The sequence below is a fragment of the Physeter macrocephalus genome, chromosome 4 (assembly GCF_002837175.3).
Source record: "Physeter macrocephalus isolate SW-GA chromosome 4, ASM283717v5, whole genome shotgun sequence".
In the NCBI taxonomy this organism is placed as follows: Eukaryota; Metazoa; Chordata; class Mammalia; order Artiodactyla; family Physeteridae; genus Physeter; species Physeter macrocephalus.
Window position 1 is genome coordinate 49536551 of NC_041217.1, and position 18066 is coordinate 49554616.

The 18066-nt window shown below is 43.9% G+C and overlaps 1 protein-coding gene across 3 annotated transcripts in view; it reads left to right on the forward strand.

Annotated features, from left to right (window-relative positions):
• TOR3A (torsin family 3 member A) overlaps positions 1 to 17979 on the forward strand; it is a 37435-nt gene extending 19456 nt beyond the window's left edge. For all 3 annotated transcript variants that reach the window (XM_028488601.2, XM_024133654.2, XM_024133655.2), the window contains 2 exons: positions 13878 to 14002; positions 14591 to 17979. In XM_028488601.2, coding sequence (XP_028344402.1) covers positions 13878 to 14002; positions 14591 to 14841 — 376 coding nt within the window. In that variant the 3' untranslated portion in view covers positions 14842 to 17979. The remainder of the gene's footprint in view (positions 1 to 13877; positions 14003 to 14590) is intronic.
• Positions 17980 to 18066: the final 87 nt, after the last annotated feature.

Below are 18066 nucleotides of genomic sequence, written 5' to 3' on the forward strand. Positions count from 1 at the left end.
ATTTTTAATCACAGTTTCAATTTCATTACTTGTGATTGGTCTGTTCATCTTTTCTGTTTCTTCCTGGTTCAGCTTTGGCAGGTTATACCTTTCTATGAATTTGTCCATTTCTTCCAGGCTGTCCATTTTATTGGCATAGAGTTGCACGTCGTTGTCTCTTATGATGCTTTGTATTTCTGCGGGGTCCGTTGTAACTTCTCCTTTTTCATTTATAATTTTATTGATTTGAATCCTCTCCCTGTTTTTCTTGATGAGTCTGGCTAAAGGTTTATCAATTTTGTTTATCTTCTCAAAGAACCAGCTTCTAGTTTTATTGATCTTTGCTACTATTTTATTTGTTTCTATTTCATTTATTTCTGCTCTGATCTTTATGATTTCTTTCCTTCTGCTGACTTTGGGGGTTTTTTGTTCTTCTTCCTCTAATTCTTTTAGGTGTAAGGTTAGATTGTTTATATTAGATTTTTCTTGTTTCTTGAGGTAGGCTTGTATTGCTATAAACTTCCGTCTTCGAACTGCTTTTGCTGCGTCCCATAGGTTTTGGATAATGGTGTTTTCATTGTCATTTGTCTCTAGGTATTTTTTGATTTCCTCTTTGATTTGTTCAGTGATCTCTTTGTTATTTAGTAATGTATTTTTTAGCCTCCATGTGTTTGTTTTTTACGTTTTTTTCCCTGTAATTTATTTCTAATCTCATAGCATTGTGATCAGAAAAGACACTTGATATGACTTCAATTTTCGTAAATTTACTGAGGCTTGATTTGTGACCCAAGACGTGATTTGTCCTGGAGAATGTTCCATGTGCTCTTGAGAAGAAAGTGTAATCTGCTGTTTTCTGATGGAATGTCCTATAAATATCAATTATATCTATCTGTCTATTGTGTCATTTAAAGCTTGTGTTTCCTTATTAATTTTCTGTCTGGATGATCTGTCCATTGGTGTAAGTGAGGCATTAAAGTCCCCCATTATTACTGTGTTACTCTCAATTTCCTCTGTTATAGCTGTTAGCAGTTGCCTTATTTATTGAGGTGCTCCTCTGTTGGGGGCATATGTATTTATAATTGTTCTATCTTCTTGGATTGATCCCTTGATCATTATGTAGTGTCCTTCCTTGTCTCTTGTAACATTCTTTATTTTAAAGTCATTTTATCTGATACAAGTATTGCTAGTCCAGCTTTCTTCTGATTTCCATTTGCATGGAATATCTTTTTCCATCCCCTCACTTTCAGTCTGTATGTGTCCCTAGGTCTGAAGTGGGTCTCTTGTAGACAGCATATATGGGTCTTGTTTTTGTATCCATTTGGCGAGCCTGTGTCTTTTGGTTGGTGTATGTAATCCATTCACATTTAAGGTAATTATCGATATGTATGTTCCTATTACCATTTTCTTAATTGCTCTGGGTTTGTTTTTGTAGGTCCTTTTCTTCTCTTGTGTTTCCCACTTCGAGAAGTTCCTCTAGCTTTGTTGTAGAGCTCGTTTGGAGGTGCTGAATTCTCTTAGCTTTTGCTTGCCTGTAAAACTTCTGATTTCTCCATCGAATCTGATTGAGATCATTGCCGGGTAGAGTAATCTTGGTTGTAGGTTCTTCCCTTTCATCACTTTAAATATATCCTGCCACTCCCTTCTGGCTTGCAGAGTTTCTGCTGAGAAATCAGCTGTTAACCTTATGGGAGTTCCCTTGTATGTTGCTTTTAATAATTTTTCTTTGTCTTTAATTTTTGTCAATATGATTACTATGTGTCTCGGCATGTTTCTCCTTGGGTTTATCCTGCCTGGGACTCTCTGTGTTCCTGGATTTGGTTTACTGTTTCCTTTCCTCTGTTAGGGAAGTTTTCAACTATAATCTCTTCAAATATTTTCTCGGGTCCTTTCTCTCTCTCTTCTCCTTCTGGGACCCCTATAATGTGAATGTTTTTGTGTTTAATGTTGTCCCAGAGGTCTCTTAGGCTGTCTTCATTTCTTTTCATTCTTTTTGTTTATTCTGTTCCACAGCATTGATTTCCACTATTCTGTCTTCCAGGTCACTTATTTGTTCTTCTGCCTCAGGTATTCTGCTATTGATTCCTTCTAGTGTATTTTTCATTTGTTATTGTATTGTTCCTCTCTGTTTGTTTGTTCTTTAATTCTTCTAGGTCTTTGTTAAACATTTCTTGCATCTTCTGGATCTTTGCCTCCATTCTTTTTCCAAGGTCTTGGATCATCTTCACTATCGTTATTCTGAATTCTTTTTCTGGAAGGTTGCCTATCTCCACTTCATTTAGTTGTTTTTCTGGGGTTTTATCTTGTTCCTTCATCTGGTACATAGTCCTCTGCCTTTTCATTTTGTCTGTCTTTCTGTGAATGTGGTTTTCGTTCTACAGGCTGCAGGATTGTAGTTCTTGCTTCTACTGTCTGCTCTCTGGTAGATGAGGCTATCTAAGAGGCTTGTGCAAGCTTCCTAATGGGAGGGACTGGTGATGGGTAGAGCTGGGTGTTGCTCTGGTGGGCAGAGAGCTCAGTAAAACTTTAATCCACGTCTGTGCTGATGGGTGGGGCTGAGTTCCCTCCCTGTTGGTTGTTTGGGCCGAGGCAAGCCAGCACTGGAGCCTACGGCCTCTTTGGTGGGACGAATGGTGGACTCTTTGGTGGACTCCAAGGAGTACTTCCCAGAACTTCTGCTGCCAGTGTCCTTGTCCCTGCAGTGAGCCACAGCCGGCCCCCACCTCTGCAGGAGACCCTCCAACATGCAGGTAGGTCTGGTTCAATTTCCTATGGGGTCACTGCTCCTTCCCTTGGGTCCTCATGTGCACACTGCTTTGTGTGTGCCCTTCAAGAATGGAGTCTCTGTTTCCCCCAGTCCTTTCAAAGTCCTGCAATCAAACCTCGCTAGCCTTGAAAGTCTGATTCTCTGGGAATTCCTCCTTCTGTTGCTGGACCCCCAGATTGAAAAGGCTGACGTGGGGCTCAGAACCTTCACTCCAGTGGGTGGACTTCTGTGGTATAATTGATCTCCCATTTGTGAGTCACCCACCCAGCAGTTAAGGGATTTGATTTTATCGTGATTGCGCCCCTCCTACCATCTCATTGCGCCTTCTCTTTGTCTTTGCATATGGGATATCTTTTTTGGTGAGTTCCAGTGTCTTCCTGCCGATGATTGTTCAGCATTTAGTTGTGATTCTGATTCTCTTGCAAGAGGGAGTGAGTGCACTTCCTACTCTGCCATCTTCAAGATGATCATATGGTTTTTATAATTCAGTTTTTTGAAGAATTTTTTGATTTGCAGATATTGAAAAATCCTTGCATCCCTGGGGTAAATACCACTTGATCATGGTATATGATCCTCTTAATGTATTGTTGGTTTCGGTTTGCTAGTATTTTGTTGAGGATTTTTGTGTCTATGTTTAACAGTGATATTGGCCTGTAATTTTCTTTTTTTGTGGTATCTTTGTCTGGTTTTGCTATCAGAGTGGTGGGGCCTCAGAATGAATTTAGGAGTGTTCCTTCCTCTGCAATTGTTTTGGAATAGTTTCAGAAAGATAGGTGTTAACTCTTCTCTAAATGTTTGATAGAATTCGTCTGTGAAGCCCTCTGGTTCTGGACTTTTGCTTGTTGGGAGTTTTTTAATCACAGTTTCAATTTCAGTACTTGTGATTGGTCTGTTCATATTTTCTGTTTCTTCCTGGGTCAGTCTTGGGAGATTGTACTTTTCTAAGAATTTGTCTATTTCTTCTAGGTTGTCCATTTTATTGGCATATAGTTATTTGTAGTAGTCTCTTATGATCCTTTGTATTTCTGTGTTGTCTGTTGTAACTTCTCTTTTTCATTTCTAATTTCATTGATTTGAGCCCTCTCCCTTTTTCTCTTGATGAGTCTAGCTAAAGGTTTATCAATTTTATTTATCTTTTCAAAGAACCAGCTTTTAGTTTCATTGACCTTTTCTATTGTTTTCTTCGTCTTTATTTCATTTACTTCTGCTCTGATCTTTATGATTTATTTCGTTTTACTTCGGGTTTTGTTCTTCCTTCTCTAGTGCTTTAGGTATAAAGTTAGGTTGTTTGAGATTTTTCTTGTTTCCTGAGGTAAGATTGTATTGCTATAAACTTCCCTCTTAGAACTGCTTTTTCTGCATCCCCTAGGTTTTGGATCATCGTGCTTTCATTTTCATTTTTCTCTAGGTATTTTTTTATTTCCTCTTTGATTTCTTCAGTGATACACTGGTTGTTTAGTAGCATGCTGTTTAGCCTCTGCGTGTTTGTGTTTTTACAGTTTTTTTCTTGTAGAGTTCTAATCTCAGTGTTGTGGTTGGAAAAGATGCTTGATATTATTTCAGTTTTCTTAAATTTACCGAGGGTTGCTTTGTGGCCTAGCATGTTATCAGTCCTGGAGAGTGTTCCATGTGCACTTGAGAAAAATGTGTATTCTGCTGCTTTTGGATGGATTGCTCTATAAATATCAAGTAAGTCCACCTGGTCTAATGTATCATTTAAGGCCTGTTTCTTTATTGATTTTTCTGTCTGGATGATCTGTCCATTGATGAAAATGGGGTGTTAAAGTCCCCCACTCTTCTGTGTTATCTTCTGTGTTACTGTCAGTTTCTCCTCTTATGGCTCTTAGTATTTGCCTTATATATTGAGGTGCTCCTTTTGTGTATCTAGGTGCTCAAATATATTGTTGCATATATATTTATAATTGTTATATCTTCTTCTTGGATTGATCCCTTGATCATTATGTAGTGTCTTTGTCTAACAGTCTTTATTTTAAAATCTATTTTGTCTGATATGAGTATTGCTCCTCCAGCTTTCTTTTGATTTACATTTGCATGAAATACCTTTTTCCATCCCCTCACTTTCAGTCTGCATGTATCTCTAGGTCTGAAGTCGGTCTCTTATAGACAGCATATATACAGGTCTTGTTTTTGTATCCATTCAGCCAGTCTGTGTCCTTTGGTTGGAGCATTTAATCCATTTACATTTAAGGTAATCTTTTTAAATAAATTTATTTATTTTTTATTTATTTATTTTTGGCTATGTTGGGTCTCCATTGCTGTGCTCAGGCTTTCTCTAGCTGCGGCGAGCGGGGGCTACTCTTCATCGTGGTACGCGGGCTTCTCATTGCGGTGGCTTCTCTTGTAGAGCACAGGCTCTAGGTGCACGGGCTTCAGTAGTTGTGGCCCACAGGTTCTAGAGCGCAGGCTCAGTAGTTGTGGCACACAGGCTTAGTTGTTCCATGGCATGTGGGATCTTCTCGGACCAGGGTTCGAACCCGTGTCCCCTGCATTGGCAGGCGGATTGTTAACCACTTCGCCACCAGGGAAGTCCTATGGTAATTACTGATATGTATGTTCTTATTGCCATTTTGTTAATTGTTCTGGATTCATTTTGTAGGTCTTTTTTTCCTTTCCTTTTGTTCTCTTGTGATTTGATGACTAACATTAGTGTTGTTTTTGTATTCCTTTTTCTTTTGTGTATCTATTGTAGATTTTCAGTTTGTGGTTACCATGAGATTTTGATATAAGAGTCTATATATAAACAAGATTGTTTTAAGTTGCTGGTCTTTTCATTTCAAATGCATTTCCAATATCCTGCATTTGTACTCACCTTTTCTCATGATTGCTGGTTTCGATATCATATTTGTGTGTGGGTGATTTCCTACCTTTACTGTATGTTCGCCTTTTCCAGTCAGCTTTTCCATTCATAATTTTCTTGTTTCTAGTTGTGGCCTTTTCTTTTCTGCCTAGAGAATCTGCAAAGCTGGTCTGGTGGTGCTGAATTCTCTTAGCTTTTGCTCGTTTGTAAAACTTTTGATTTCTCTATTGAATCTGAATGAGAGCCTTGCTGGGTAGAGTATTCTTGGTTGTAGGTTCTTCCCTTTCTTCACTTTAAATACATCATGCCACTCCCTTCTGGCCTGCAGAGTTTCTGCTGAGAAATCAGCTGATAACCTTATGGGAATTCCCTCGTGTGTCATCTGTTGCTTTTCTCTTGTTGCTTTTTTTTTTTTTTTTTTTTCAAAGAAGATGTTGGGGGTAGGAGTTTATTGATTAATTTACTTATTTTTGCTGTGTTGGGTCTTCGTTTCTGGGCTTTGTTTCGAGGGCTATCTCTAGTTGTGGCAAGCGGGTGCCACCCTTCATCACGGTGCACGGGCCTCTAACTATCGTGGCCTCTCTAGTTATGGAGCACAGGCTCCAAACATGCAGGCTCAGTAGTTGTGGCTCACGGGCCTAGTTGCTCCACAGCATGTGGGATTCTCCCAGACCAGGGCTCGAACCCATGTCCCCTGCATTAGCAGGCAGGTTCTCAACCACTGCGCTACCAGGGAAGCCCTCTCTTGTTGCTTTCAGTACTTTTTCTTTGTCTTTAATTTTTGTCAGTTTAATTACTGTGTGTCTCGGCATGTTCCTCCTTGCATTTATCCTGCCTGGGACTCTGTGTGCTTCCTGGACTTGGGTGACTGTTTTCTTTCCCATGTTAGGGAATTTTTCAGCTATTATCTCTTCAAATATTTTCTCAGGTCCTCTCTCTCGCTTCTCCTTCTGGGACTCCTATAATGCGAATGTTGTTGCATTTAATGTTGTCCCAGTGGTATCCTAGATTGTCCTCTTTTCTTTTCATTCTTTTTTCTTTATTCTGTTCCATGGCAGTGATTCCCACCATTCTGTGTTCCAGCTCACTTATCCGTTCTTCTGCCTCAGTTATTCTGCTATTGATTCCTTTTAGTGTATTTTGTATTTCAGTTATTGTATTGTTCATCTGTCTGCTTTATTTTTTTTTACTTTTATGAGGATTGCCTTCCTCACTTTGTAACAGATTCTTTTTTTTTAAATTTATGTATTTATTTTTGGCTGTGTTGGGTCTTCGTTTCTGTGTGAGGGCTTTCTCTAGTTCTGGCAAGCAGGGGCCACTCTTCATCACTGTGCTTGGGCCTCTCACTATTGTGGCCTCTTTTGTTGCAGAGCACAAGCTCCAGACGTGCAGGCTCAGTAGTTGTGGCTCACGGGCCTAGTTGCTCTGCGGCATGTGGGATCTTCCCAGACCAGGGCTTGAACCCGTGTCCACTGCATTGGCAGGCAGATTCTCAACCACTGCGCCACCAGGGAAGCCCTGTGTGCTTATTCTTTAGTTCTTCTAGGTCTTTGTTAAACATTTCTTGTATTTTCTAGATCTGTGCTTCCATTCTTTTTCTGAGATCTTGGATCATCTTTACTGTCATTACTCTGAATTCTTTTTCAGGTAGATTGCCTGTCTCCACTTCATTTAGTTGTTCTTCTGGGGTTTTATCTTGTTTCTTCATCTGGGACACATTCCTCTGCCTTTTCATTTTGTATAACTTTCTGTGATTGCAGTTGAGCTGGGTCTTGTCCCTCTGGTGGGCAGGGCCATGTCAAGGGGTGTGTTTAGCAGGTAGCTGTATGCTCAGGAAGACTTTAAGCACCCTGTCTGCTGATGGGTGTGGCTGTGTTCCTGCCCTGTTCGGTCTGAGGTCCCAGCACTGGAGCCTGAAGGCTGTTGTGGGACCAGGTCTTGGTGAGAAAATAGCAGCCTCCAGCAGGGCTCATGCCAATGAGCACTCCCCAGAACTGCCGCCACCGTTGTCTTTTTCTCCACAATGAGCCACAGCTGCCCCCTGCCTCCAAAGCAGAGCCTCCAATACCAGCAAGCAGGTCTTGCCTAGGCTCTTATGAGGTCACTGCTTTTTTCCCTGGGTCCTGGTGCACACAAGACGTTGTGTGCACCCTCCAGGAGTGGAGTTTCTGCTTCCCCTAGTCCTGTGAAATTCCTGTGCTCACACCCCACTGGCCTTCAAAGCCAGATTCTCTTGGGGCTCCTCCTCCTGTTGCCAGACCCCCAGGTTGGGGAGCCTGACGTGAGGCTCAGAACTTTCACTCCTGTGGGAGAACTTCTGTGATATGATTATTTTCTAGTTTGTGGGTTGCCCACCCAGCAGGTATGGGATTTGATTTTATCGCAGTTATGCCCCTCCTACCGTCTCATTGTGGCTTCTTCTTCGTCTTTGGTTATAGGGTATCTTGTTTGGTCAGTTCTAGCATTTTTTTGTGGTCAAGTTCATTTTTTTGCATGTAGCTTCCTGGTACCATTTATTGAAGAGACTGTCATTCATTTCCCCATTGCATATTTATAGCTCCTCTATCGTAAATTAATTAACCATATATGTGTGGATTTATTTCCAGGCTCTATTCTGTTCCATTTATCTGTGTGTCTGTTTATATGTCAATACCATACTGCTTTGATTGCTAAAGCTTTGTAATATAGTTGGAAATGTACACACTAGGAGTTCCCTCTTACTGTGTGCCACAGGCTCTAGAAATGGCTTGCAAAAAGTTAATTTTGAAATCAAGCTGTCCAATCCTGTCTTTTTATGGCAGCTCCAACAGAAAGTCCTGCCCAAGGTCTGTTAGCGGTCAAGTTTGGGTCCCTGTTGGCCCAACTTGAATGCTTCACAAGCAGCTTCTTGCACTCAGTGGAAGCCAAACCACTCCTCCCCACTGTAACTCGCCTCCTGCAGGCCAATACATGCTTGCTAGGGGATTTCCCCCAGCTTTAGGGTCCACCCTGTGAGAAGTAAGGAGTCTGGTTTTTCATCCAGGCTTGGAGTGTGCGAAGGAGTGAGCTGTGGAGGGTAGATCTTGTTTCATTGTGGACCCACAAGACAAGGTGGAACTGGTTTAAACTGTTGCTTGGTTGGGATTTTGGTGTGTTAGTGGCAAGTCCTTCCTGGTCTATAAGTAAGGCTGACGGGACACTATAATGCGTTGCAAAGGAGGGCCTTTGGGAGCCCCCAAAGGTGATTTTAAGAGAAAAGCAGAGAAAGATTTTCTGACATGACTTGAGTGATCAGAATTAGGAGGCAAGGACAGTAAACTCTGTATACTACTTATCACCTTCTGAGGTAGCCCAGAAGTACAGATCTCTTCCTGTTGCAGTGAATTAGGTAGGGGCTCCAAAATGCAGAGGAGGCAAAATAAGGAGTCACCTTGGTTCCCCAAGGCTTCTCCACCCAAGCCCTGGCAGGGGGTGGGGGCAGGGGACCCCTGGAACCATTCCTGCAGGCAGAGTCCTTCCCTCAGAACAGAAGGAAGCCTAGTGCCCAGCTACCTCAGGACGCCCTTTCTATCGTAGGGATCCTTTGACTTCACGCGTGGCTTCTTCCCCCCTCCACTGCTGGTTCCTTCCTCCTTCCAGGCCAAGCCCACTTCTGCCTTATGGCTGTGGCCGACCTTTCCCCAGCTTGGCTCGAGGTGCCAGGGCACTGACTTCCCCACCAGTTCTCAGCTTGGAAAACCTCGCCCTTGCTATTGCCAGGATTTCCTAATGTGACCCAGGTGACCCTGCTAACTCTAGGCAAATGTTTGCGTTTGTAGTATTTTGGTCACTGATCTGCTGGCAGTGCCCCTGTCCCACCACCTGCCCTTTCCCCCTAGTGACCCAGCATCTGTGCACTGTCTGAGGCCACAGGGTCCTGATGAGCAGACACTGACAGAGTGGAGGCAGGGCCAGGAAGAGAGCCACTGCGGACAAGCTGCCCTGTGGGCCTACTGTAGCAGGGGATGCAGAGGCTGCACTGGCCCTGAAGGAGCCTTTGAGCCCCTAGGGAGGAGGATGCACACTGGTGACAGAGAGGCGAAGACATGGCTTCCAGTTCCAGTGGCCCCGGTGTGGGCCCGGCCTGTGAGAGCCAGTGGTCCCCAACAGGCCTGGGTGGACTGTCTGGAGCCCGTGGGCCAGCCAGGCTGTCAGTGCGGTGCAGCACCTTGCACCCCTGCCTCGGGCAGCCAGAAAGTAGCACCTTTAAACCACAAAGTTTTCAGCTAGTCTAGTGATAGGTGGGGGAAGATAGATGGTGTCTCTGGACTTGATTTCTACAATAACTTTACCTGTGTGGTGAGGACTCATAGTTAAAAGAAAAGCACAGCTGATTCAAATTGATGGTGTAAACAAATCACTAGTGTAAGGCCAGTGGTTTAATCCTGAAAAAAATCCTAAACCTGCTATTTGAAGTGAAGTGCTAGTGGCTCTGCTGGCCCCCCTGCAAAGCCGTGGTGTTGGGTGGCAGCTGAAGCAGGGGGTGTAGTGGGGAGCGGGGCTGTGGCTAGAGTTGCCCCAGCACTCAGCCAGTCCTTCATCTGGGCCTGAGGAATTTGGGGCCCCTGGCCAAGTACTAACTACTTGCTTAGTAGTTAGTAACATTGACTAACTAACTACTAACATTGACTACTTTTGCCCATTTCTACCAAGTACAGAAGGCTCTGGGAATGGAGTCACGGGGCAGGACAGGCACAGTGGAACGCCGGGGATCAGAGCTACTGGCCTCTTCCGTTGAAGCTGTAAAGTGAAGAGGGTAATTAATGCCTGTTTTCTTTGGGCTGCTGTCAGAAAAAGAATGGATAGAAAGGGCTTTGAAAAATGCAAAGAACTATACAAATGTCAGTTATTCATGGAATCAAAGGCCTTATACCCCAGCACATAGCAGGTGCTCCACAGAAGTGTCTATTTGTTGACTGACCACTGAATCCAAGGTGACCTAAGGAGGGCTTCTTAAATTGTCTGCTTCAAGTCTCTCATTTTACAACTTAGGAAACTAAGGTTCAGAGAGATTATGATTGAGTCAAGTTTGTATCTCTTCTTCAGGGAAGACTTAGCAGTTAAGGCTGGGTTTTGTGATCACAGTTCTGGAGAGGCCTTTGAGCCTCCTTCCCCTGTGGTGAGATTTCATGTCATCCTGTCCCAGAGCCAGGGGAGAGAGTTCATCTCTAGAGGTGCCTTCTGTCCCTTGATCCCTTCAGACCTCCTAGTCAGCAGGCAACCTGGGAGGCTGTGCAAGGGAATTGAAGTGTTCCGGGAAGGCAACGTCTGTTTAAAGGTATAATTGTTGGTGCCTCAGGAGCTGAAGACTAGGGGTGGGGTTGGAATAGAAAAGGGGCCCAGGTTATGTATTGGTGGGTGAGATGAAGCCTGTAACATGGAGGAAGAAGAGAGACATTGGCTGTGGGACAAAAGGAGAGATAGTGTAGACAAGCATGCAGAGATGTCCATTTATTCAATAAACAAACAAACAGTTAATAAATATTGAGCACCTGATAGGTGCTAGGCACTGGGTTACCACAAAGAGGCTAGGCTTATGCTCTCAAGAAACTTAGTGTCAGGTGGCTTTCTGGGTCGAAATGGGGAAGGCACCAGAGTCTGTGCCCCTGGGGCTGAGGAAGTGAATCCTCTTCCTCTCCCTTTTACCCTGGATGCCTGTCCTGCAGCCCATGGAAAAGGTAAACCCTCCTTTGCCTCCTGTGAGGAATGCAGGATTGGGCAATCCCTTGGCCGTGGGCAGGTCTTGCCTCAGCTGATGCAACTGTGGTCTTGCGTGTACACAGATGACCTGCCTGGCAGGCCTTCCTGCAGGAGGAGGAGTAGGGCCACAGCTTCAGGAAGTAGAAGAGTGTCGTCATAAGCAGCTTCCCCAGCTACAGATGTCAGGGGAAGTCTGGCTGAGCAGCTGAACTTGAGCAGGGAGCCCCCAGGCTCTCTAGCTGGGGGCTCATGGCCTCAGGTAAAATCTAGCCATGAGGGGCACACTGGCCCCTACAAGAAGGAAGATTGGATCACTTGGCAGGAAAGGATGCCTGCCCCAGCCTCTCTCTCCTTGCCCGTCCATGGAGGCAGGCAGGGAGAGAACCACCCAGCTCCTCCTCTGTGTCCCAAGCCTGGCCCCTAGGATACACTCAAATGCTAAATGAGAAGACAAATAAGCTAACATACCTGAGTGTCAACAGCTTGATGAGAAGAGAATGGAAATACTGGATCCCCACCCCTTCACTTGCCACCTGTCTCCCTGTTTCCTTCACTCATTATATTCCCTCACTCTGCTGCACCTGAGGAAAAAGCAGGGCAGAGCTCGGTTTGTTTAAGGAGCTGGCAGAAGGCCTGGGAGGGGAGATGAGTGCAGTGGGGTGGAGAGAAGTATATCAGGGGCGGGGAGGACGACGTGCTGCCAGTCCCAGCCTCCACTTCCTCCTTCCCAGCTCTAAGATTTCCTCTCCCCTTCATCTCTCTCACTCCTCTTTCCTGTATTTTAGACCCACGATTCCAGTTGCCCAGTGAAATCACAACCCCTGGCGAGGTCACAGGCAAGTGCACAACACTCAAACGTGTGTAAATCCAAGCTGGCACCTCCACCCTTCTCCTATATTCCACTTTCGCTGAGGGGGCTGCAGGCCACTCAAGGCAGACACTTGTTTTCTTTGTTGACCTCCTTTCTCTCACTTCTCACATCCATCAGTTACAAGGTCCTGTCAATTGTGTCTCCTACACTAATTCTAAACCCTTCTCCATTGCCTACATCACCTCTAAACATGGACTACTGCAAAAAGCTCTCTGACTAGCTTTCTCTTCAATCCAACCACTGTGGCCCAAGAATGATTTTCTTAGGAAGTAAAGTCGATCAGACTGACTACCCTACTACCCTATACTCTCAAGTTCAAAACCCTTCAACAGCTCTCCATGGCCCATAAGCTAAAATCCACGTGCATGGCTCACAAAGACCTGATGCCAGGCTCAGCCTACCTTTCATGCCTATGCTCCTCCAGCCTCTCCAAGCTACTTGCAGCCCCTGAACCCCACAAGCCCTCTGATCGTCCACGCCTGGACACGTGCCCTTCCCTGCCTTGTGTCTGATGATCACTACTCAGTCTACATTTGCCCAGAATTCTCATCTTCCCTTTGAAGTCTTCTCCCTGGGCCCTAATTGCTCCTACATTGGCCCTTGCCACACTGTCCTGGAATCACACACATGTGCCTCTCCTTCCACACACAAGTCAAGGGAAAGAACTACATCATACCATCTTTGTGCACTCACCACAATGAAGAGTAGCCCCCGCTCGCTGCAACTAGAGAAAGCCCGCGTGCAGCAACGAAGACCCAACGGAGCCAAAAATAAATTATTTAATTAAATAAATTTAAAAAAACAAACAAACCACAATGAGGTATCACCTCACACTGGTCAGAATGGCTACCATCTAAAAATCTACAAATAATAAATGCTGGAGAGGGTGTAGAGAAAAGGGAACCTTCCTACACTGTTGGTGGGAATGTAAATTGGTGCAGCCACTATGGAAAACAGTGTGGAGGTTCCTCAGAAAACTAAAAATAGAGCTACCATATGATCCAGCAATCCCACTCCTAAGCATATATCCAGAAATGATAAAAATTCTAATTTGAAACAATACATGCAGTGTTCTTTAGCAGCACTAGTGTGCTGTTCTTTAACACCCCAGTGTTCACAGCAGCACTCTACAATAGCCAAGACATGGAAACAACCCAAATGCCTATCAACAGACAATTCGTTTAAGAAGATGTGGTATACACACACACACACAATATGGAATGTTAACCGGCCATAATAAAGAAATATTGCCTTTGCTGGATGGACCTAGAGAATATCATACTAAGTGAAGTAAGTTAGAAAAAGACAACTATTATGTGATATCACTTATATATGGAACTTAAAAAAATAATACAAATGAATCTATATACAAAACAGAAATAGATCCACAAATGTAGAAAACAAAGTTCTGGTTACTAAAGGGGAAAGGGGGGCGGTGATAAATTAGGGGTATGGGATTTACAGATACTATATAAAATAGATAAGCAACAAGGATTTACTGTATAACACAGGGAACGATATTCCCAACAATATTATAATCACCTATAATGGAAAATTTTCCCAACAATGATATTGTAATCACCTATAATGGAAAATAATCTGAAAAATATATATAAAACTAAATTACTTTGTTGTTCATCTGAAACTAACCCAACATTGTAAATCAACTCTACTTCAATTAAAAAAAATCAACAACAGAATCTGTTAACCGGGCTTGTCTCTTTCAGTAACCTTGGGGGCAATATCATCAATGAGGTAGTCCTGAACCTGCTTAAGGCTGGGTGGTCCCGGGAAGAAATTGGGATGGAGCACTTGGAGCCCCAACTCCAGGCTGAGATTGTGGAATCCACAGGTAAGTGACTCCCAGCCTTGCAGAAAATAAGCCTCTGTGGAGAGGGGAGGAGGAGGGTAATGTGTATGTACTAGAAGGTGTACTCATGAGATAGGGTATTCAGGATCACAGAGGATGCACCATATAATCATCTCGTTGTCAACTTCAGATAGGCACTAGAAAAGTGCCAAGAAAGCTGAAGTCCTTTTCTGAAAGTCCTTTGTAAGGGAGTAGTTGGCCGTGGCCATACAGGCAGTGGTCTATGGAGTATGCAGACCCTGAGGAAGAAAGTCTCACTGTGAGAGCCTCAGTGGCTCAGCCTCCAGTCGGATAGGTAGGGTCACTCCACCTTCTGCTTTCTGCCATCCAATGAAACCATAACCTGGCAGGCATAGCCCCTCTCCCCCTCTCACACATCCAGTTAATCACGGCCCTGTTTCCCTAAAGGAAGACACAGTTGCATAGTTCTTGACATAAAGTTCAGACAGCCCTCCTGGAGTTGGCATATGAGAACAAACCTTGCCCGGGCCTAAGGGTGGGGGACACCTCACAATTCCAGTTGGGTTCAGCCCCCGGTCAGACTCCATGTAACTTTGCTCTTGATTTTAGACAGTGGCTTTGGACACAGCTGTCTTGTGAAGGAAAACCTGATTGACATCTTCATCCCCTTCCTGCCACTGGAGTACCGTCACGTGAGGCTGTGTGCACGTGATGCTTTCCTGAGCCAGGAGCTCCTGTATACGGAAGAGGCACTAGATGAAATCGCCAAGATGATGGTGTACGTCCCCAAGGAGGAACAACTCTTCTCTTCTCAGGGATGCAAATCTATTTCCCAGAGAATTAACTATTTCCTGCCTTGAGGGCTAGAAGAAAACTTCCCAAAGCTGCCTTCCTTCCACTAATAGCATCCTGGGGCCTGTCAGCACACTGTCCAGGATGTAACGGGTTGGAGGGGCAGGCTAGCATCCAGCAGCCACGAGCACAAGTGGTGTGTAAAAGGGAGGCCGCCTTAAATCAGAGACAGAGCCAATTCTTAAAATCACTTGGTGCCTTACAGAGCCACATTCCAAAATGTGGGCCAGCTGGTTGGAGAAAGTCATGTGGGAGATAAATCCCAGGGATTTATTAGCATATCAGCTCCTGCCTGCAGATGCCTGGACTTGGGTGTTGGGCCTGAGGCTGCAGTATCCTCAGTGACAGAGAAGGGGAAAATGAACTTCTGCTTACCAGTGGCAGGAACTGGGTGGGTTAGCTTTCAAGTTGTTATTCCCAGAGGGAAGCTGATCAGCTTCTATCTGTGAGATCAGGAAAGAGCCTCAGGCTGAAGGAAAAAGTGCACAGAGGAAGATTTTTTTTTTTTTTAAATCAGGTCAGTGTAGGCTAAGACTTGTTTTGCTCTGCAGATTTAAATCAATTAAAATTAAAGAATTTTTTTTAAGTTAGGGACCTTGACATGATTGTATCATATGTAAAGATTAAAATTTTGTATTTTTCTAAAACCCTCGGCTTACTTACCTTCTTACTGAGCCCTAGTTAATCGTTCTCACTCAGCAAAATTCCACATGCCAGGTAATACTGATGGGGACTGGTGGAGATGGGGGACATATACTGGCACTCACAGAGCTGACAGGGTGATTGCCTGGTCTGCCAGTTTACTTCAGTTTGCTTTGGGACCACATCAGCTGAGCCAGGCTATTTCAACCTCTTACTGAAGAGGCATACACAGCATATTGCCTTTATATATATGAAAACAGCACTCCTGTGCTCCCAGCTTTAAAAAAAACAGTCATCGTTGAGGATTGAATGGCCATGTGTAAATGTGTACATTGTGCCTCTGTACACAGGAGGTGCTCATTATGTGTTTTTCCCCTTGCCTTGATTCTTCCCTTCTAACACACTTCTGGAATTACACACAGCTCTTTTATATGCGTCATCACCTCAAGTGGCCCTCTTAAAGTCCTCCCAACCCTCTCACCTTTAGCCCTGGTAAAATGGAACACTTCTGCTTCTCTCCTGTTTAACACTTTGTTACATTCATTTACTTGAATTCATTTACCTCTAGGTTAGGCAGTACCTAGCCTGAGCAACATTAGATACCCAATCAATACTCACATGAATTAAAGGAACTTAGTTTTACACCACCCATGGGACAGACGTAAACCTGGCCTAACTGCACAATAAAATGGGGGCCAGTTTTAGGTGCTGGCTCCCTGTCTCACTCTAGAGCATTTCAGGAACAGCATGCAGCCACCCAATCCTGTAACATACCCAAATCTAAACTCTGTAAATACACACTTTAAAAGGTATGTTCTATAGGTTTAGGTCTCAGAGCCACAGAGCAGCTTACATGCTTTTAGCACTGGCCAGCCATGTTTGATGTCATAAACATTGGGCCTGAATCTCTTATACCTCGGGAACCAAAACAAGCAGCAGACTGCAGTGGTTCCGAACACTCCTCTGGAGCCAGACTCCTCTGCTCAGCGGCTCCACCACTTACCGCTTGCTGTTGAGACCACGGGGAAAGCTACTGGCTTCAGTTTAACCTTGGTTTCCACTTCTGTAAAAGTGAGCATAACTGTACCCACCTCACAGGGCTGTGAGAATTAAATGAATTAATATTTATCAAGTACTCAGGACACAGAGCTTTAGGTGTTTTAAGAACAATAAAACCTAGTAAAACTGCTGTCAGTTTTGGCACCATACTCAAAGCCCAGGCTGGGCCTTTCCCTCCATTCTAATTCTTGGAACCCTGCAAGTTTTGTTTTAGGTAACTAACATTTGCAAACATACCATGTGTCATACTGCGTGCTAAGCGCTCTATAGCCTAGTCGATACCTCATGTAATACTTAGGGACCAATTTAATCACCATTTAATGACAGAAAATTGGGGCTCTGAGAGGTTAAATAACTTGGGTTAAGTCACAGAGCTAGTCAATGAAGGAGTGGGATTCAACCCGGGCAGTCCAACTCCAATTCCTATGCATTAATGACTTAATGTTTCTAAAATGATTTTCTTGGCAAATGCCATAGCCTCAGGTGTGGCAAGTGTGTGGAACAATGGGAGGTTGGAAAATGGGTGGAAACAATGGGAGGTTCTCCTTGAATGACTCTGAAACAAGCCTTCCTAAACTAAACCAGAAATGCATGGGAGAAAAGGACTGAAAGTGGCGTGTTAAGGAGGTGTATAAACTGATGCTTAACAGGGTCAGGGAGGACAATTTTTCCTTTTCCCCTTCTAGCATCTTTGGCTGGCCTAATAATTAAATTGACATAAGATTAACAGGAGGAAAACAAAAGTTTAGTACAATGTACACATGGGAGAGACCCAGGAAAACTAATTCCAAAATGGCAGAAACTATCACCTTAACTACTATTTTCAGCTAAAGACAAAAGCAGATATTGGGGCTGGAAGGTCAGTTATGGTGGACGGTTACCAGGAAAAGCACAGTAAACAATTGTGAGGTTGTTATGCAAATTTAAGTCCTCACCTTCTCCACTGATAAGTTTCTAGAGATTTGGTCATCCTCCTCTTCTTCGTAGAGCAAGGGAGACACCCTTACAAATGGAGATTTCCCTCACAACTGTAAACCTCTCTTACAAAAGGGTTACTCAGGTTTCGCCTGTATCTGCAGTTTCTTAAAGATAACCAGCTTAAAATAACCCTTGTGCCAAAGAGGATATTTTGGGGTGGCAAATTCTGCTCCCCTACAACAGCCATTCTGATTGGACCTTATGTGTGCATCGCTTGAGTATATACTACTCAACCTGAATTAAAATGTTACTTCTAAAAGCAATGAGTCATTCATTTTTTTTTAAATTGAAGACCAAGTCAAACAAGACTAGAATGTTCCCTGTGAGGTTCTACACTTACTCCATTAATGCTGCTTTGGCTCAAAACATTTTTACAACTTATTTGAAGCTGTCCTCAGAATGAACTTTGAGAGAATTAAGTCTCATTTTACAGTCACCTTATGTTGGATGGATGGACAGACCCACACAGACATCACCCACCTTATGTAACAGCTGGGCTCCAGATGATGCCTTTGGCCATTTCCAAAACTGTAATCCATCAAAGGGTGAGTAGC